Genomic DNA, 22361 nt, shown 5'->3' with positions numbered 1-22361 from the left:
TATGTGAGGAGGGAGAGGAGGGAGGAGGGCGAGGGACACTGACGCACTGCGTCAGTGTCCCTCGCCATGGCTCCCTCTCTCTCTTTTCCACTGTTTTTCGAGAATTCATATCGATAGAATGAGAAAGGATGTAATGATAACGGCAAGAAAATAAAGGCTCCATGGTCATAATAATTTTAATATAATTAAAGCGTGTAACGAGGAAATGAAACAATCTAGTTGTGGGCCAGCAGAGGTTAATTTTAACAGAATTCGGCCCATAACCTTATTTTTTACATCGTTTTTATGTTATGAATATTTTAATATTGTCTGGTATACCTGAACCACAATTAGGCCTACACATTGTTGGAAGTGCAGGTAGGCTACAGATCTTGTTATAACGATAATTGAATAAAAGCTACATGTCTACTTATAATATTATAACAAAATAATTGTATGTTTATACGTAATATATATATTTTAATATTAAATTAATTCAATATTAAACCAATGCATTTCAATCTGGTGATTGTTTTCGACTTCAGAAGGGAGTGAGGGCTGCGCAGTGCATGCTCTATAAAGATCTTGTTATAATGTTATATTCTATTGCAATTATTATTATTATAATTATTATTATTATTATTATTATTATTTCGGTGTCCAACAGCATGTCAAGTAAAATAATAGCTCTCGACACGAGGTATCCTAGCAACGCGGTGATTTGCGCATTCCATGAAACATTCACATGACCGCGCATGGCTAAGGCCGGGCGTAGTTAAGACCAGGCTTAAGTCCCGTTGGTGCAACCGCCGTTAGTTCCATTCTAAAGCCAGGTCTTAACTAATGTCCTCGACTCAGTCACCTATTGCATCACTTCCTTTAGGGCTTCGGCCTCCTAATTGATCATTGTAGCATAATTGAATGCCTTCTTTCATATATATGAAACCACCACCACTGGGACGTGGCAACAATTCTCCAAATCCATATGGGGGGGGGGGGGGGGTGCTTGTGGACAGTTTTCATAAGTAAACATGTAGCTTTTATTCAATTATCATAATAACAAGAAGACGCAGAGCGTGCACTGTGCAGCCCGCCCCCCCTTCTGAAGTCGAAAAAAATCTCCCGATTGAAATGCATTTGTTTAATATTGAATTAATTTAAGATTAAAATATATATTATATATATATATAAATATACAATTATTTAGTTAGCCTATAATATTTAGACCGTGTAGCTTTTATTCAATTATCGTTATAACAAGATCTGTAGCCTAACTGACCGTTGAAAATCCACTTCCACCAATGTGTAAGTGTGGTTCAGGCATACCAGACAATATTAAAATATTCATAATATAGAAACGATGTAAAAAATAAGGTTATGGGCCGAATTCGGTTAAAATTTAGTCTCTGCTGGCCCACAACTAGATCGTCTCATTTCCTCGGTACACGCTTTAATTTAATTATATTTAAATTATTATGACCATGGAGCCTTTATTTTCTTGCCGTTATCATTACATCCTTTCTCCTTATATCGATATGAATTCTCAAAAAACAGTGGAAAAGAGAGAGAGGGAGCCATAGAGAGGGACACTGATGCACTGCGGATCCAAGTAACTGATGGGCTTAAGAGGGCCTCTCCTATATAATGAATATATATGTATATAGGGTTAACATCGGAGAAACGCTTCCATTCAGAATGCATTGGTTTACATTTCGTTCTGTGGAGCACGGTTATTTTTATTTATTTATTTATTTTCAGTTTTTGAGGAGGTCTGCTTCAAAAATGCAAAAATGGAAATATTGACATATATATAACTAGAGGGTGCACTGTACAATCTAAGCACACCCCTTCTGAAGCCTCTCTCTCGTTTCGTGGAGCACTTTAATTGTCTGAGAAACGCGCGTTCTGTGGAACACGTTCGTTTCAGTTTTTGAGGAAGTCTCACCAAATCGGAAATATTGACACGTATATAACCACAGGGTGCACTGTCTGCGCACACCCCTTCTGAAGCCTCTCTCTCTCTCTCTCTCTCTGTTTTGTGGAAAACTTTAATTGTCTGAGAAACACACGTTTGTTTCAGTTTTTGAGGAGGTCTGCTTAAAAAATCGGAAATATTGACATATATATAACTAGAGGGTGCACTGAACTATCTGACCACACCCCTTCTGAGGCCTCTCTCTCTCTCTGTCTCTCTCTGTCTCTCTCTCGTTTCGTTTAGTGGAGCACATTAATTGTCTGAGAAACGTTGTTTCAGTTTTTGAGGAGGTCTGCCTAAAAAATCGGAAATATTGACATATATATAACTAGGGTGCACTGTATTGTCTGTACGGGCGTAAGAGGGCTCTCCTATATAATGAATATATATATATATAGGGGTAACATCGGAGAAACGCTCCCAATCAGAATGCATTGGTTTACATTTCGTCCTGTGTAGCACGAAAAAAGTCTGACACTCGTGCTCTGGGACACGATTCAATAGATTAACGTTTGTGCGCATGAGCACGAAATCGCGTGATACCGGGTTGGACTATCATTGTAAGCACAAACAGAGGATCATGGGCATCAGGGCCATATACGGTATGTAGTCATAAAACAACTGGTATGACGTTATGGTAGCGTATACCGACTAAGTTTGTTGATCTTCTTCTTTCAAAACATATCACAAAGGTGCTGCAGCGCGCCGATTCCTATTGGTGCTGGCCAGCTTAAGACATATTTTCATCATAATTCCATACAGTACATCAAAGTCTGCGAATTTAATTTGCTCGTAACCTACTACTCAGGCGTTAAATCAGAATGACACATAAGAATACAAGTCAGTATCTTCAGACACATTTTCTATAGCAATAGAAATCCTTCCAACAATGCATGTCCACTGGGATGGCCCAAGCAAATCAGCATCGTTGACATGCATTGGTGAGTAGCTCCACTTTAATACAAGAATCTACACTTTAGTACAAGGTGAGTACCTCGGTTTTATTACAAGGTGAGTACCTCCACTTTAATACAAGGTGAATACCTTAACTTTACTACAAATAATGCAAGGTAAGTAACTCCACTTTAATACAAGGAGAGAACCTCCCCTTGAATACAAGGCGAGTCCCTCCACTTTAATACAAGGTGAATCCCTCGCCCTTAATACAAGGTGAGTACCTCCACTCCACTCCAATGTGCAATTGAAAACAAATCCCTTTCAAAAATTAAGGATTGGATGAACAGAATATGTATTCTAGTTGGAAGCCAGCATCCTACGTTAGTGTGAAATACATGTTGCAAGAAGTGAAACATTTACACATCAATGTGGGAACATTTTGGAACTGAACTGACAAATTTACCTATAAAGAGGACAGACAGTCTTTGGAAATCTCCCATTCTGGGTTATGAAACTTATGTTTACGTCACCAGCTTCTCGTGTTCTAATACCATCTCCACTTTCGGCCGTCACAGCATTCTTTAAATTAATAATCAGAGCAGTATAATTTTCCAGTTCTTTTTGGCCTTACTGGGAAACCAGACACAGTTCGAAGAAAAAATCTTTGTACTGGTATGTTCAACTAGTGTTTTACACCAAAAAGTTGCTACCAATCCAGTTGAACGCTTCTCCATTTTCCGACTGCTATAGATTTTTTTCCCTGCCTGTGTCGGGTGTCGGGGATAGGCCCAACCCCACCAAACCAACACTGCTAGTAATGCCTGGTTAGCCTGCCTTGCTTGCTTAGCAATAGAGATACGCCAACGGCTGTGTGTCTCTGTGACTTTTACATACTGACATTACTGTCTAAATGGAGAACTAAGTGGCTAAGAATTACCTGGGTTCCCTTTCCTCCTGTTGGGCCTGGTTCTCCAGGGAGCCCTGGTGTTCCCTGGACAACACACACAGAAACAAACACACACACACACACACACACACACACACACACACACACACATGCACATACCATACGTCAATAATAATAATTACAATCTTGCAATGTATGGGAAAAAGTAGTTACATTTTGTCAAACACTTGAGGCCCTCCTTCAAGCATGAAACCTAAGGTGGTGTAAAGGGATAGATAAGAGATGATCTGTGACTTACAGGCAGGCCTTGTTGTCCCACAGCCCCACGAGATCCTGTGGTGCCCACCTGGCCCTGAAACACATCCCTCATTTCATCCTCATCATAACTACCTTCTTACTACCGAGTGCACAAAAAATTTCATCCCTAAGAAACACCCCAACCACACAGTGTCTCTAATCATCATCATCTTATTATCTTCAAAGAGCCCACACTCACACACCGACACAAACACACGCACGCACGCATGCTACACGCATGCCCACACACGCATGCACACAAACACACACACACCCACACACAGACACACACACACACAGTGTCGCAAGATTGTTCAAATTACCTGGTGACCGTCATATCCTGAATCTCCTCGTTCGCCTCGCTCGCCAGGTGAACCCTATGGAAACACACGCACACACAACACGCACAGACAGACAGACAGACAGACAGACAGACAGACAGACAGACAGACAGACAGACAGACAGACAGACAGACACAGACAGACAGACAGAAGCAGAATTTGTGAACAACTGCAGAACTGGGCAGCAGCCATAAAGCAGAAAAGAACAATCAGAATATTTCCAGGAACTGTCGTTGCCTTCCAGCACCCACAGCTCTGTCAAATGTGATAAGGTTGTTTTAAAATGTATAGTATGAGGCCTATATTACTCATGATGGTTAAGACATTCTCATTATTAGGAAACGTGTATTTGTAACCTTTAGAAACAGTTTCTCTTTGAGATTCCTTGATGCCTGATATACTGCCATATATTCAAAATGAATATCGTGGCATGTGTGCACAGAACAAACAAGGTGTATGCAGAAGCATATCAAAGACTAAAAAAACGCTTATGTGAGTGTGTGGGTACGTGTGTATGTATGTTTCATACAGGAAAATTTGGCAAAAAGCCTGGTGGGAGCAGAAAGAGAGCTTGAAGGAAAGCAAGACCTACTGGTTCACCTAAGGGCCCTGCCAGTCCGGGGGTCTTATTGTCCTCTCCTTGGTAACCCTGGAATGGGCCAGATAGACACAGACAGGCAGGCGCGCACACACACACACACACACACACACACACACACACACACACACACACACACACACACACACACACACACACACACACACACACACACACACACACACACACACCACAATTGAAGGTATCAAAGTGAAAAAAGGGATGGAGACTGGTAAAGTACACACACACACACGCGCAATGTTACCTTTTCACCTTTAAGCCCTGGGGTTCCAATGGGCCCTTGTTTGCCAGGATGACCCTTAACAAAGAGGAGGAACTATTGGTTATTTCAACCAGAAATGCTGTCATAGGTTTACTGGTTTAAGCATGTAATGCAGAACCTTTTGCAATATTAATTCTAAGACGTCCTTAAAAAGCCCAAAAGTATGTGGTTTTTGGCTTTTTTATGGAAGTGAATATGTCCCATCGGATTTTGAAAATCTAAAGCCATTACGTTTTAATTAATATTTATTCATTGAAATAATTTATCTGGATTTTTTGCCTCTGAATTTCACTCTTTAAATTTTCAACAAATAATTTTCACCTTTATTTTTCGATGTTAAAAAATTCAAAATCAAATATTCAACGTTAAAAAATTAAACTTCAAAATGTTCAACGTCCCCAAATTCAAAATGCCAAAGTCAGCTGCAAAATTCAATGTATGAAATTCAATGTTAACATCCGGGGACCCAAGGAAGAGCAATTGATCCTAGATGCTAGATCGCGGTCACGCAAGAGCGGGCGGGTGTTACACCGACACTAACCCTATTGCACATTTTCTGCAACATGCACGAGTTTAAGTGTAAACAGGCATGATTTTGTTCACGTGCGGAAACATGCACAAGCTTAAAATGTATCGTTTGTATTGTCATCGATCACTCGGATTGAGGGTATTCGATTTGTGACACCGGGCGCACATTAAGTGGCTGGAGCAAAACAGTTGATATGCCTCTGTGGACGTGGTGGCATAACGAGTGCGCAGAGCCAACAGTATTGTGCACCGAGTGGCATGAATCCGCATGATATAGGATATGAGGATGACAAATTAAAAGCAGGTTGCTGTCGGGTGCTTCCACTGGAACTACAGGCTGCTGCCGCTTCAGTTGCCACTCAGTGCGCAATACTGTCGGCTCTGCGCTCTCGTTCCACAGTGGGCAGCGGGCTTCAGATCGCCCCAGCATCACACCTAAGTCAATGGGACCTCGGATCACCCAAAATTGGTGCCCTAATAAATTGGGCTCCTTAACCCACTACAATTACCCTTACGTTGCATGCAAATCCAGCCAAGTCACTGCAATCACACACACACTTCACATACAGGCATAAGTTCATTGTTTATTTCATACTGCAGTAAATAACAAATACTGTGTATATTATAACAAAAACATAAATAAAATATTAGAATTCCCCCCCTCCTCACCTTGTTATTAAATGTGCTTAATAAATACATTTGATTTGATTTGATTAGCTTTTTACAGACCCATACAATGGATAGGATGTTTAGTACGGTCCACCACCGTTGCTTGTCTCCCCATAAAAAGCTACAGTCAGTGTTTAATGACGTTGATTTACCTAATTAACGTTTGGATCAAGAAAGAAAGACCCATTATCACCATGGACCTATTAAAGAAAAGATTATCACAGCCGTTGCCGTGCCTTCCCGCATTAGAGACAGGTATCCAACAAGTGATGCTCTTATTCCTGCTCGCTCCCCTTCCTTGACCGCTAGCATCTAGGATCGATAGCTCTTTCTTGGGTCTCTGGACTTTTAACACAGAATTTCATACATTGAATTTTGCAGCTGACTTTGGCATGTTGAATTTGGGGACGTTGAAAATATTTTTTTAACGTTGAATATTTGGATTTAGAAATTTTTAACATTGAAAAATAAAGGTGAAAATGGTTTGTTTAAAAGTACTTCCATACTTTTGGACTCAACTTCAGAAATATATGAATGTGACCTGGTTTTGGTACAAGCTGTCACCCTATGGTTTGTTAGAAGACACACAATAAATGTTGAATATCCACAACCACAAGGACCATATACATAAAACATGGTGTCAAATGAAAGCTAAAACTCAAAGGATGTCTGCTGAAGAATGAACATGTATTGTACAGTTGAAGAGAAAACAGAACTAGAACATGAAATAATCATTCTTTGTCTAAAGAGAACCAGTTTTCAAAATAAATATCAGCTTGGAAAAATAACATAGTATCCCAAAACCTCTATCAAACAGTTATGTAAATTCTGCTCTCTGTTCCTTTTCAAGGAAATCTTCTGTGACCATACCAGCTAGCTGTCTTTTCCAGTGACTTGACCAGTGTCCCCCCCCCCCCACCCCCTTGGCCAATGGCCAGCAGAGCTAGGCTGCTTAAACGGCCTAGGCCCATTGTGTTACGGGTGTAGGACTTGAAGCGCTTTAAACAGGAGAAGCTCCTGTTTCTACAGCTGAGGCATTGCACTGTCCAACTCCATGTCTTTAAGGAACATGACCCTGTCACCCTGCAAGTCCTGATCTGAATACAGGACTTGAAGTGCAGACCTAACAGAATTCTGTTAAACTGAAACAAGGAAATGTGTGTATAAGTGTAAGAAATGTATGATGAAAATTGTCTCACAAGTTCGCCAAGCAAATATCAAGAATGGGTTGCAGTTTGTCTTTCGAGTCGCTTGCAAAGTCCGCAATAGGACTGGAGACTAAAGAGAGCTCCGGCGACGATTTATGGTTCAAAATCGGTCTTTCGCAGACCCTCCAATCTTCACGCAGAAGCCCAGCGTCCAGGCCAGTCCACTCCTCAAATCAGCCCCAGAGACGCTGACCGTCCGTGGGAGGGGTATAGTCACGGCATTATCCAATGACCGTTGACTTTCGACGCACTAAAAAAAGCTGTTCTATGCAGCCCCATTGAATTCGATGGACGCCGAGCTTCAACAGGCAAATGCACTATGACGCTACGGGAATGTATGAGAAGGAAATCAAGTAAGTCGACCTTTGATAAGCAGCTGATTCTGAAGTAACTCGTCTTCGAGATGGATGTTTTCTAATGCATTTTGAGTCAATGAAATTTTAACACAACAGTATATATTTGATTATTTAATTTTTGAAATTTTAGGGGAAGCCAAGCTTCCCTTGCAAGTGTTAGAGAAATCGCCACTGCCCTATCTATGGGAATGAGTCATGCCAAGTTTAAAGCTTGTAGGAAAGGACAGTGCAATGCTGCAGAAGTTATAATACTTAAATGTCCAGGCAGAAATTTAGAACTGTAGATGGTGGTCTATGGTGCTATTTGACTTCATTAATGTATCAGCTTGTAATACAAATCATATTTAATTGAAATATCACTATAGTTGTCAATTCCATCCTAATATAACTGCTCTCTCACTTCTTTAGGGTTAGGGGTTAGTAATTAGTTAGAAGTTATAACTATGTAATAGTCGTATGGCAAAGGTATGTTTTTCCCAATCCAAGGAGTGGCACTCAGGTAAGCAGCCAACAGAAGGCTTCCAGGGACCATGTCCATGTGCTCAATCTGAGTCCTGGTCAGGGACACAAAAGAAGAGTTTACTGTTTTGATAATGAATACCTTCACAATACAAAACGTGCATTACCCCAAAGGGCATAATATAAATCTAATCTATCAGCTCATTACAGAATCTGCCACACGTTGGGGATCAAGGCAGCTGATGATCGAAAGGATCCTGGAGCAAGAGGTGGCTATCATCAAGGTCCCCTCCTCTGAAAAAAAGAGCCAGCACCTCGTCCTCACATGGCAGGACCTTGAGGTACTATAGACGGTCCAGAAGGCTCTAAAACCCCTCCAGGAGTTCACGGACCCTTTTTAAGGGGAGGACTTTGTGACCCTTTCCTATGTCAGACCTGTCCTTCATCTTTTCAGCAAGAGTACCCTCGCAGAGTAGGAAGGTGACACTGAGGTGTGCAGGTCAATAAAGTTCACCATTGTGGACTACCTTACTGATAAGTACTCTGATCCAGCCACAAGTGACCTCTTGGACATGGCCACATTTGTGGATCCATGCTTCAAAGATGCATACATTCCAAGAGACAGGGTTGATGCCTTGAAACAAAAGGTTGTTGAGGAGGCAAAGTCTCTTTTGGCTGAAGGCAGTCAGCCTGACCCAGCTGTGCACACTCTGAGCCTGCAGACCAAGAAGTGTTAATGGCACCACACGCAGCAAAGAAGAAAAAGTCACTAGCCAGCTTCTTCAAACGGAGCACAGTGACCAGCGGCAACACACTGACGCAGCAGGAGAATTGAAAATGAACTTTCAAGCTACTTGCTGTCAGCTAGGATTGAGAGTGATACAAATTCTCTTAAATGGTGGAGGGAATATGAAATGATCTAGCAAGGTAGCAAATAAGTATCTTTTAGTATCTCCTTCTCCTTCGGAGCGAGTTTTCAGCTGGAGTGGTAACATTGTAAGCTATTACAGGGCATCCCTGAAGCCTGAAACAGTTGACAGGCTTGTTTTCCTAGCACAGAACCTGTAAGAAATATACAAGTTTACATAGGAAGACTTGTCTTCTCAGTCTACTTCAGTGAATATTTCATTTTATTTTCACATTTATTGTTATTTGCAATATATATAGCCATTTGAATTTATTATGGCTTATTTATTTTCTATACATTTTATTTTCAGTTTACTAATTATGCAGTTGTATGTTTTCAAACAGGTGAGGCCTGCACTACTGTGTACAATTTTGTTATTTGCAGGGGTATGCCTGCCTATTAGATCAGAATATTGGCTTATGTAGGCCTGTGTTTTATTATATTTCTCTGTTTTCAATGTAATACTGGGAAGCCATAAGCCTGCTTTGGGTCAGCCTGTTTTAAAACTTTTATTATTTGCACATTATGCCTATACGTGTAGTATATTTGCACTGTTGCACTTCACTATGTTTTTTTTTTTTAAATAGTACTTGACAAATATTTATAGATTTCTTTTATCTCAGACACATATATCGGTAGATGTGTCTGTGATAAAAGAAAACTATAAATGTTTATCTCAAATGTAGACACAATGAATGCATTAGAACAAGTACTTGACATGTTTCAAACAGGCAACGCTATTGTTTTATATCTGTTGTTAAAGCACAGCTGCGCTTTGTTGAGCAAAGAAACTAAACCTAAATAAATGGTTGATGGTGAATTCTTGAAATATCGTTATAATCAGTGTTGTGCCTGAATGCGTTATTGAAGGATAGTTCATGAACTCGTTCATATTTTGGGCGAACGTGAACTGAACGTACTGTATTACTGCCTGATGAACGTTACTGTGAACTCGTTCATTCTGGTGTCTGTGAACGGCACGCACACTCGGTTTAACTTTGTTCAATGGGGGGATTATTTGTTTATCAACACGGCGGATGCGCGCGCAGAATGATCCAAAAAGAAAATTTGTTTGACCGGTTGCAATGGTTATCTCCGTGTGGTTAATTTGCAGTTGCGGTGTTGCCAGCTTACTGTTACATTAAACTGTAATCAGAAAAGGCGGTTATATGCTATAGACCCTATAGTATCTGTGGTCTAAAGGGGACAAATTTCAAATTATAAATATGTACACGTTATGTTGAACGTATAGACCGTCGCAATACGAGAGCTGGTAAATTGTGAAAAATGAACTAAACTGTAATTAGACAAAGCGGTTATATGCTATAAACCCTAGAGTATCTGTGGTATAAAGGCTGGGACGATTTCGAATTATAAATATGTACAATCCATAATGTTAGCTCTCTGGCTTGATCAGCCGGAAACGGGGGCTGTTTACGTTTGGTTGTAGTCTTTTTCCTCGGTTCTCCGTCTCAACAGTAGGGCTAGAACCGAGCAAAAAGAATACAACCAAACGTGAACACCTCCCCTTTCTGTTTCTGGGCCAACGAGCAATGAGTCTTCCAACAGAAATCAATGGGATTTACAAAATGTGCTAAATGTGCAATAAAACATGATAGAAACAGTTTTTGCTATGATACTTGATTCAACCACTCTATCACAGCAACATATTGAAAAAAGTAACTATGAACTCATTCATTTTTGGAACTGTGAACTTAGTTCAAAATTTTGAATTATGAACGTTTAACTGAACTAGTTCATTTTAAAAATGGTGAACTGAACTTTGAACTAGTTCACGTAGAAAGTGAACTTTCCCAACACTGGTTATAATATCGTATATCGCCATTCAAACAAAAGATATCGAGATATGAGTTTTGGTCCATATCACCCAGCCCTATGCTGGTTGTTTTTGGATCATAAAGTTTGCAGACAAACTGTTCTGCAGAGGATAGAATAGCTGCACATGGTACTTCATCATCCCCAAAGTTGTGGAGAAGATGAGGGGCCTGGTGAAACAATTTCCACACCGTCCGTTTTACTATTCCAGTGAATTGACTGGTAGTGTCACATCAAGTGATGGCATTACATTCCAACAGATCATTCAGAATCTCATTTGTCATTTCAATATCATGCACTTTAATGTAGTGTGGTATCTTGGCAGTTCCTGCTTTCATCCAAATTTCTGGGCTCAGCAGATGTGCAAACACAAGTGAGAAGTGAGAAGTGCAAAATGCAAGTAGCTTTGTGGGCGGATCTCTGGCGCTGTTGCTATTATATAATTATTATTATTAATTACGGACTTGCGCCTGACGCAAATCTAAAATGGGTTGGTCTGAAACCCGTATGTGAGTTCCATCTCCCATCCCCTTTAAGAGCCAGCGCATTTGACATTGACTAGTTGATATTTTGACAGCGTATTGGCAGTCTCCGCTGAGACAGATGCATGACCAGGCCTGATTCATACATGGAATAGCGTTTTCTTCTAAAATTTCAGAAACACTGAGTCGTCATGTAAATTTCGGTAAAGAGAAGTTAACACATATATGATATGCAGTCCTGTGGCCTCAACTGTGGCCAGACTGCCGCCGAAGCTTCGGCAGCAGCCCGGCAGCTCCGGCGGTGTACTCCGGGAGCTGAACTGCCACCGAAGCTGGCAGGTCCGGCGAGGGGGAGCTCGGCGGCAGTCCGGCAGCTCAGCTCCCAGAGTACAATCCCTTTCTCCTCCATGTGGCGGTTCATGGACTTCAGAGAGTAAACGCCAAAGTTCCTTTCCCCCTATTCTTCTCAACCATTGCCGAGATATCCCCCACTAAGAGTCTTTACTTGTTGTGGAAGTACCAGAGACGTCAGACGCAGTCTTTATGATTCATAATATCATCCAAGGTACAACACTTGCGTTACAGTGTGTTTATTCACACACACACACACACACACACACACACACACACACACACACACAGACACACACACAAACACACAAGTGGCGCTCGCACAGTGGTAGCTCATTGTCTCTATCGCAATGGTGAGGAGCACACAGCTTTTGGCTGTGTTCTGTCAACATCCTAGAACACTCCCGGTGCTCCGGCGGGAGTCCTGGAGCTCTATATCTAAATAATATCATACTATACATAGATATCTATACCATATGATGTATATCACGACTAAAAGCTGTGTGCGCCTCCAGATGATATTATGAATCTCAAACGACGAGGGGCGGTAGCTTGGCCCCTTATGACGACAATGTGATCACATTCCAAATCAGCGCGCCTGAGCTTCCATTTTTTCAAAGGTGAGCAGGATACCTAGTGCTCATTTTACACCAAAAGCAAATTTTAGCCACTGGGGGACCATAGGCAGGCTAGGGGAACTCATATTAATGTTAGAAAACCTCATAAAGGGAGATTTTCATGCCATGGGATGAAACAGGGCATGGAACCACTGGTCATATTTATCACACTGGATCTGTTGAATTGAAAAACAAATTCATGATTTATGCATGCTTATGATTTTGTGAGTTGGTAGGAACAATAAGGTTCGCCGACGCTTTTGACTGGTATGTCACAAGCGTCGACGAAGTTCCTCAAGAAAACTAGTGCATTACTAAAAATTCATGAAGGAAAAAGTAGTGTTATCTTTTGGGGGAGTGCAGTAATCGTTGAGTCAAATTTGAGTAACTGTAGTGTAGTTACTGCATTTAGAAAAGTAATTGTTGGTAAGTGTGCAAGGCAAGTTTATTTATATAGCACTTTTCATACACAAGGCAGACTCAAAGTGCTTCACATATAAACATTTTCATACAATAAAATTAATTAAAAATTAATTAATAGAAAAGAAAACATGCAATTTTGTTTAAATAGATATAAAATAAAGGTAAAGTTAAAAAAGCATTTTAGAAAGAAAAACATAAAATAAAGGTAAAGTTAAAAAGGCCTTTTTTTTAGAAAGTGCAATGTATTTAAGATTTAGCAGAAAGCTAAATCAAACATAAAAGTCTTCAGTCTTGTTTTAAAAGTGGTCAGAGATGGGGCCAGTCTTAAATCCTCAGGGAGTTTATTCCAGCTATTTGTTGCATAGTAACTAAATCCTGCTTTCCCATGTTTCGTGTTTACTCTGGGGATAATTAACAGATTGGTCTCAGAAGATCTTAGTGGTCTAGAAGGCTTATGTAGTGGAATCATATTAGTTAAATATTTTGGCCCTAAACCATGTAGGGATTTATATGTTAGCAACATGATTTTAAAATCAATTCTCTGACCTACAGGAAGCCAATGTTACGATTTAAGAATTGGTGTAATATGTTCAAATTGTTTGGTCTTTGTTAGACATCTAGCAGCAGCATTCTGAACAAGTTGAAGTTTCCTTAGAGTATTTTTTGGGAGACCTGTAAGGAGACTATTGCAGTAATCAAGTTTACTAGTGATAAAGGCATGTACAAGTTTTTGTAAGTCTTCGGTTGACATGAGCCCTCTAGGTCTTGCTACATTTTTAAGGTGATAACATGCAGATTTTGAATTCTTTTTTAATACGACTGCATAACCTTCTTTCACATGATCAGCAGCTCGCGGATTTCACTTTCTCTCCAGTTAGAACTGCTCATGATGATATCGATGCGTTGTCTCTGTAGAGACAGCGCAGCGACACCTCTATCCAAGCACCTCCCTGGAACCGCGGAGCCGTCACATTTACATCAGATTTAAAATGAAACCCAATAAACCGCAAATGTGTGTAGGGTCCGGGAGGGTAAATCTGGGTGCTAGCTCAAGCAGGCAATTAACAGTGCAAACGCGCGTACCATGCCACGAAAAAGGCGTGCACTTGTATCAATATAGCCTCAATATTGCTACACAACAGGTCAGCTCTATATACTGCAGGAATATGCAGTATGCAATATGCAACTTTGGTTGCAGACTGCTACACCCCCACCATTTCTATTTCTATCATATGAACCTCTTCATTTTCAAATGCGGGATCCAGGTGAGTTTCTGATATACTTAGAATATGTATACTATGTAACTGTACTAAACAACCAATTTAATGTATTTTGCTTCTCAGACTACAGACATTAAGATGAGCCATTAACAGCCCTTTAGTTGGTACTGTACTCATATCAGCAGTCAGAACAAGCAAGTTGTTTATTTTTAATTACTGACATTTTTTGATGAATCCAAGACATAATTAAATGGTCTTATTGTTCTTGTTAAATTTTTACTACTGTATTCTACTCTCTTGTTGACGACCAGGGCGAGTGATGAGTTTGTCGTATCTTAGAACAGCATAGTCCCCTTTTTCTAGCCCCCAGCATCTTAGGTATCAGCTCCCTTCTCTTCTGTCTCACCGCCTCAGGGTAGTCTTTGTTTATGAATATTTTGGAACCCCTCAGCTTGATTGTATTCCACATGACTCTTTCTCTAGGAATTTTTGGAAACGTTGCGAGATACCACACAAAGGCTGTTTAGAGTTTTACAACAGTGGGCCTTGGCTTGTCAAGTCTCCTCCCAGATGCACTTGATCCATTCCCGTTGTCTTATTGGACGTTGTTAGTCACTTTTCTAGTGCAGTAGGCCCTTTCTATTTTAGATTGGTCCAAATCCAGTTTTTCCCCAAATAATTTCAGTACCTTCTGTTCAGTGTCTGGCCATTTTTCATTCTCTGATTTCAGAAGTCCATCAATTATCAGATTAGTGCGTCTAGACTGGCCTTCAAGGTAATCTGAATTGTAATCCATTGAGAGTAGACTCAGCTAGTTCATGGATATCACTTTCAAAAGTCTTGCCGTCCAAGGAGAGTTTGTTGCATGACTCCTTAAGTTGATCCACATCCTTCTGTGTGTATTGAAGGCTGACTTTGAAGTCTTCAACATCTTTTAGAATGCCATCCAGTCTACTATTAGTATTTTTCCATTAGAGTTTAGACAAAACTCTTCTAACTGTTCTCCGGCTGTTGTAAGGAATCCTTAAAAAAATCATTTTTTGTAACAGCTCATGCATTTGAGCTAAAGTCACATTCTATGGGGTAGTAATGGGGATGCTGGCTGCCTGCTCAAGCCACTCCGTCTTACCTGTTTTTGTTCGTTTTTTTTATACATACTATTTTAATCCAGATCATTAATCCACAAATCTGGTGGAATCATTAGATTATCTGTACAGTTATAGGTAGCCTACTCATTTCCACTATTTAATTTATTTTATTTTGTTTAATTTGAGTCGTTTGCACTGTATGCTAAAGGTACGGCCGCACGTAACGCGCCTAACCTGCCGCTTGATTATTGTGTGTCACAAAAATGGTTAAACGCGCCTAACGCGCCTTACGCGCCTTTGCAGTTAGATGAGCCCGCCCAAAACTTATTTTCCCCCGCTAATTTTCTTTTGCTCCACAAACATGGCTGAGATCACCACCATCGCTGCGCTGTATTTGTTGTGGGAGTTCGAGGAGAGTAGGAAACCCAAACGCCGTCGTGTTTGGGTGCATGCCATCCTCCGTAGGCACTCACAGCTGGGTGAGTTTCCCCACCTCCTCCAGGAACTCCGCCTGGATGACGGCCGGTTCCAGTGGTTGACTGGGGCCATGTTCGATGACCTGCTAGCCCGGGTTGGTGCCAGGATCTCCCGTCAGGACACCAACTGCAGGTGCTCCATATCAGCTGCGGAGCGCCTGTCTCTGCCAGTGATGTCGGGTCAAGCTCAATGCTGATTGGCTATCGTGGCTAAGCGTCACACGTAGGAGCGTAAAAAGTTAAATCTTTTGAACTCCGCGTGTAGGTGCGTTGGGCGCGTTATTTAGGTGCGTAAAACGCGCTGCTTTAGCGTGTGTAACGCAGCTACACCAATGGTTCCCTATGCAAAAACGACGATTTTTTACGCCTCTAACAAGCGTAACGCGTTCAGTGTGGCCGTACCTTAAGACGCACAGACGCTTTCAAATGATGCATTGATCCCAGTCGCATTAAATAACGGTGAAGCGAAGCTGATGAAGTGTTGTACGCGACTGACAGCGGAACAATTTCATCGTTGCTGTAGCCGTGCTGCTGACAAGGACATCTAATCATCAGATCGGTTGATCATCAGCTGAGCTGGTTGGCTGGAACAGGAGTGCTTGGCGTGATACCCACTCAATCTCCAACCCACACATTAACTGTGCCTGTTGATTGTGTTGTGTGGGGAGTTTGTATTGTTGGTCATGAAGACCTTAAGTTACATTGCCTCTGAACTGTTGCGATTTTCCTCCTATGCCACCATCAGTGAAGAGGCTCCCTCTGTCAAACAGCGAGGGTTGGCCTATCCCATCGGAAACCATACATTCATCGCGGCTCTGGTCACATCTCCCGGTGCGGCACTAAAACCGACCCTTCCATGCTCAGTGTCTGCAAATGGCCCTCCACTCAGCATAGCACCTTCCAGCAGAGCCATCCTATGCCCTCCTTCCCCGCACATCACCAGCCTCGGCCCGCCTTCAAGCTAAAGACAATCACACTTCCACCCTATGGCCTGTCAGCTGCAACTGCCAACAACACTGCAAGACTCTACCTTGGTCTCTCACATCCTGGACGTTTTCGATGGAGCAGCTGAGAAGGCTACATCCTCATCCGTCACAGTACTCACCACATGCCAATCAGCGCATCGCGTCCACCCTGCACTGGACTGGACTCTTCCCACTCTTAAAAGTCCATCCTCCTCCAAAGATGACAGCACAGGCATGACTTCCATCAAAGTAGCCCTAGTTAATGCTAGATCCATAGCAAACAAGACATTTATTCTTAAGGATTTTTTTAACTCCCATAAACTTGATCTGCTATGTATCATGGAAACCTGGTTAAATGTCGGTAAATCAAGCCCTTTCTCTGAACTTTTACCCATTGGCTGGACTATTTCAACACCCCTAGAACAACAGGGCGAGGTGGAGGGGTAGCTACTTTTTTTAACATTAGCTACATCTGTAGGCAATTAATATCACAGCCTTATTCTAGCTTTGAAAATAACAAGTTTGAGTTCAACCGTTCTCACCCAGTGTTGTTTGTTGTGATCTACCGCCCACCTTAATACAACAAGGATTTCTTAAGTGACTTTACAGATCTCCTAGCTGGGCTTATGCCAAAATATGATAGGGTGCTCATCGTCGGAGAATTTAATATCCATGTTTGCTGCCATGCTATGCCAATTGTCAAAGATTTTTTAAGTGTTATTGATTCCTTTAATCTTGTCCAATCTATTACGGATCCTACACATACACTATCTTGTACTTTCATGTGGTATTTCTGTTAATACATCGATGTATGCCCTGCAACCTTTTCTGATCATATGCCTATTATCTTTGAGATACCCTTGCCCAGTAGAGTTAAACTCCCTACCGTAGCGCGTAGTTGCCATGCGATTAAACCTTCAACTGCAACTGAATTTTCAGCAGCTTTCAACCTCGCTGAAGCCCATTTAAGCACTCCGCCTAATGGAAGTACTGAGGAATTAACCTCACTATTATACTGCGCTTCTGAAATTATTTTAGACACTATTGCACCTTTTAAAACCATGCATCTTAAAGCTAATCCTCAACAATGGTTAAATGACAACATTTAAATACTTTAAGGATATTATATCCAAAAATGCGCATAATCCCTGTGTGCTTTTGAACACCATTAACTCTGTTCTGAATGTCCCCCAATCTACATGCACTGATATTTCATCAGATACATGTGACAAATTCTTAATTTTTTTTGCTGACAAGATTTATGCTATTAGAGCATCTATCTCTCTCCCTACCCATGACCCCTCTTTAGCTGTCACCTGCCCAGTAGCTTTTAGCCAGTATAGGCCCATCTCTCTCACCCTTCTTAGAGATACTATTAGCTGAATGAAATTCACTGCCTATCCATCAGACTTTGTCCCTCCAAAGATTTTTAAAGACATTGTTTATACTACAGGACCTTATATTCAAAATATCATTAACAGCAGCCTTAACACAGGTATTGTACCCACTAGATTTAAGCATGCTATAGAGGGATTATCAGTCTACGTCACTCTATGTCACTCCCCGCTCTATGCGCATGTCGTTGGCAGAAAGAGAAATCATGTCTTGTTGTGCGGTTGGTTGCACAAACCCTTTTAATAAGACTGATTATCCCATTTATTCTACTTCTTGCTTGCCAACATAATAAAACAATTCAAATACTTTAATAATTATGCTTTTTCTTATTCGTATTGCATGCTTATTAAATGTATACTCTGTTTGAGTTCATCTCCCTCAAAAAGTAGTCCCCTTTAATTTACGATCGATCAAACATGTTTTTGACACCTCGAAGGGCGTTATCCCGCTTATACCATGGTCACTTGCCAAGGAAAAGAAATTAAGATCATTAATTTATATTTTCATGCATTTTACAATCCAAATATAAAGTTTTTCACATAAATAGGACGGACCGTAGCTACGACTTGGCAATGGGAGGTATTCTAGTCCGCTGAGCTATGAGCCAGAGAGCTAACGTTATGGATTGTTCATATTTATAATTCGAAATTCGTCCCAGCCTTTATACCACAGATACTCTAGGGTCTATAGCATATAACGCGGTGTCTGATTAGTTTAATTCATTTTTCACAACCTACAAGATCTCGTTGTGAAGACTAGTCACCGCACAATTCGTTTCAATGGAGTCACAACGGTCTTTACTTTCAACATAAAGTGTACATATTTATAATTCGAAATTCGATCCAGCCTTTATACCACAGATATTCTAGGGCAGTGGTTTTCAAACTGTGAGGCGCGCCTCCCCTGGGGGGCGCCAGAGTTCCTCAGGGGAGGCGCGACCTGAGAAAAAATAAACCAGAAAAAGTAACAGAGAAAAACGCAAAGACGAAGACGCAAAGTCAAAAGCTGTGTTCGAAATCGTTCCCTATTCACTCACTCACTATTCCCTATATAGTGTTTATGATATAGTGCACTATATAGGGAGCGAACAAACGAGAATTCGGACACTACACTGAACATTTCTAAACGTCATTTGCGTCAGTAAATGCGCCGGGTATTTGTGTGACGCAGACAGATGCGCCAACATCATGTTGAGTGTTACATTTCCTTGATCAAGTTTTTTTTTAAATTAATTTTGAATGTAACATTTTCTATGTTAAATCCCAAATAAATTGTTGACATTTCTAAGCGAAAGCCGGAGACTCCATCATTAAATGTATACTTTTTCGCAGTTATTCAGCTTCTACTTCTCCTCCGGAAAAACACGACCGCATTGCATTGTGGTATACGGGAGTAACATGTAGGGAACATCGTATGTTCACTCAAATTTTGGGTATTTTAAGTCCACTATATAGTGAATGAAATTTACCACTGAGAATTCGAACACCACCACAAAATGGCGAGCACCCTATATAGTGCGCTATATCCGTGATAGGGAACGATTTCGAACACAGATAAAGACGCAAACTCATTGCTCCCACTAAAGTAGAGGTGAGCTAAAAAGGAGGCTAAACTGGCAGTTTACAGATTAAGCTGTTCAAATGTATTTTAAAAAAGTTAAGCAAAAACATGCTTAGATGAAGATGTTAAAAGGTGTTAAGAAATGTGTTTAAAAACGCACAAAGATGATAAGAATGTTTCAAAAATATGTTTAAAATGTTTCAAAAATATCTTTAAAATGTTTAAAAAATATGATCAGAGATATTTAAAATGTGTAAAATATGATCAGAGATGTTTAAGATATGATCAGAGATGTTTAAAAAGTAAAATAATTAAAAGATCTTTCAAAACATGAACTTTTTTTTGGGGGGGGCTCAGCTGAAATTTGTTCTTTGAGGGGGGGCTCACTCTCTCACGGTTTTGGTGAAAACAATATAAAAAATATTGATAAATATTCATGACATGCAAATGTATCACCTCTGATTGGCTAACAGCACTGTCCATCACTGTAATAAACCCAATTAAACTTCCAGAGCGACACGGAGGGGCGCGTTGTCTGATTACATTTTAATTCATTTTTCACAACCTACCCAGCTCTCGTTGTGAAGACTAGTCACCGCTATTCGTTTCAATGGAAATCGCAACGGTCTATACTTTCAACATAAAGTGTACATATTTATAATTCAAAATTCGTCCCAACCGTTATACCACAGATACTATAGGATCTATAGCAAAAAAACGTGTTTTCTGATTACAGTTTAATGTAACAGTAAGTTGACAAAATCGCTAATTAAAACCGCAACTGCAAATTAACCACACAGAAATAACCATGGCAACCGGTCAAACAAATTTTCTTTTTGCCATCTTCCTGTGCGCGCATCCGCCGTGTTGATAAACAAATAATCCCCCTATAGTTCAACCTTTTATTAAAAAGCCCAATCTGGATGCCTCAGTCCTCTCAAATTTTAGTCCTATCTCCAAACTTCCATCCCTTTCTAAGGTATTGGAAAAAGTTGTCCTGACACAACTTCAATCTTTTCTAGATACTAATGGCATTTTTGAGGGTATTTCAATCAGGCTTCAAAGCTCTTCACAGCGCAGAAACAGCACTGCTAAGGGTTTTTAATGATATCCTATTACCTACTTTTTGAGCTTCAATGACAGCAAAAGGGAAAAACCAATGGTATGGACTTAAGCACGCATACTGGATACTAATCTTACTTTTGACAAACAGGTTTAGTCTGTTGTAAAAACAAGTTTCTTTCAGTTGAGAAATACTTCTAAAGTCAAACCTTTTCTGACTGTCACTGACTTTGAAAAAGTAATCCATGCATTTGTAACTACCAGGCTGGACTACTGTAATTCCTTATATGTTGTTCTCAACAAAGCCACCCTCTCTCGCTTACAGTTCAAAATGCTGCATCTCGCCTCCTAATGGGCACCCGTAAGGGTGAACATATTTCCCCCCATCTTAGCCTCCCTTCACTGGCTCCCTGTCCACCATAGAATACATTTTAAGATCTTGCTACCAACATTTAAATGCTTAAATGGAATAGCCCCCATGTACCTATCTAACTTACTAGTCAAATGCACTCCTATAAGAAGTCTAAGATCCTCTGACCTGCTCTTACTCGCTGTTCCCAAAACTAAACACAAATGTAGAGGAGATAGGGAATTTGCTGCTGTTGCCCCTAAACTATGGAACAGCTTGCCACTGCATATTAAATTGTCCCCCTCTATTGCTATTTTTAAATCAAACTTAAAGCTCAGCTCTACTCTATTGCCTTTAATTCAGTATAACCTTCCTTTTACCTCATCTTTTAGTCTTTTGATCCTGATTGCACATTGATTCATTGCATTGTGGCAACGTCTAGCCAACATTATCATTGTTATTACTGTCATTATTATGTTTTTTAAATGTGCTGTACAAATAAATTTACATACATAAATTTACATGCATACGTTTTTTTCCATCAATGTTTCACACTGCAGACTATCAATCCGAAAAGTCTATGTCGTGTTTTACTGTTTCTTACACAGTGAACTCCGTTCTGTGTATAAACACGCTGCTTTAAGATAGTTTGTTTCACACTTTACAAGTGACTCTGATGACCGGCGGATTTCGACAGCCAATCAGAGGATTGCTTTTCAAAACAAGAGATGGCTAGTTAGCCAGCTCAATGTTCCGTCACCACAGATCCCGGACAGCTGTCAGTGCAGCGTAAGATAATTTAATGAATCAGGGGTGTATGGTACAAGTATATTCTCCATGATGATTGTAGCGACTTGTGACCTTGGTTCTACGTCTTCTGGGCCTGCAGTGAAGACAGGAAGACTGTGTGGCTGAAAGCTGCGATAGCTCACTGGCTATTAACCCGAGACCGTTGTCCTATCTGGTCCACTTTTCTTCTAAGCCTTTTCCCTTGTTGTTCTGTTTGCTTTGCCTACAACCACGATTCCTTGGCTGAGGGGGATGAGGCGGACTAAAATCCAGTGAAAGTAAATGACTGCTGCTGCTTTAGTTGTCCAGGGAATCCAGGGTGTTCCTTAAAGGTCTTCTGACG

The 22361-nt window shown here is 40.7% G+C and overlaps 1 protein-coding gene across 2 annotated transcripts in view; it reads right to left on the bottom strand.

Moving 5' to 3' along the window:
* Nucleotides 1-22361, bottom strand: part of col24a1 (collagen type XXIV alpha 1 chain) — a 187719-nt gene that overhangs the window by 41638 nt on the left and 123720 nt on the right. For both annotated transcript variants that reach the window (XM_079740272.1, XM_079740273.1), the window contains 5 exons: nucleotides 5261-5314; nucleotides 4990-5046; nucleotides 4379-4432; nucleotides 4057-4110; nucleotides 3789-3842 (listed from right to left, as the gene is read on the bottom strand). In XM_079740272.1, coding sequence (XP_079596398.1) covers nucleotides 3789-3842; nucleotides 4057-4110; nucleotides 4379-4432; nucleotides 4990-5046; nucleotides 5261-5314 — 273 coding nt within the window. The remainder of the gene's footprint in view (nucleotides 1-3788; nucleotides 3843-4056; nucleotides 4111-4378; nucleotides 4433-4989; nucleotides 5047-5260; nucleotides 5315-22361) is intronic.

Source organism: Pollachius pollachius (genome assembly GCF_949987615.1).
Source record: "Pollachius pollachius genome assembly, chromosome: 7".
NCBI classification, from domain to species: Eukaryota; Metazoa; Chordata; class Actinopteri; order Gadiformes; family Gadidae; genus Pollachius; species Pollachius pollachius.
This window is presented reverse-complemented; position numbering and strand designations above follow the sequence as displayed.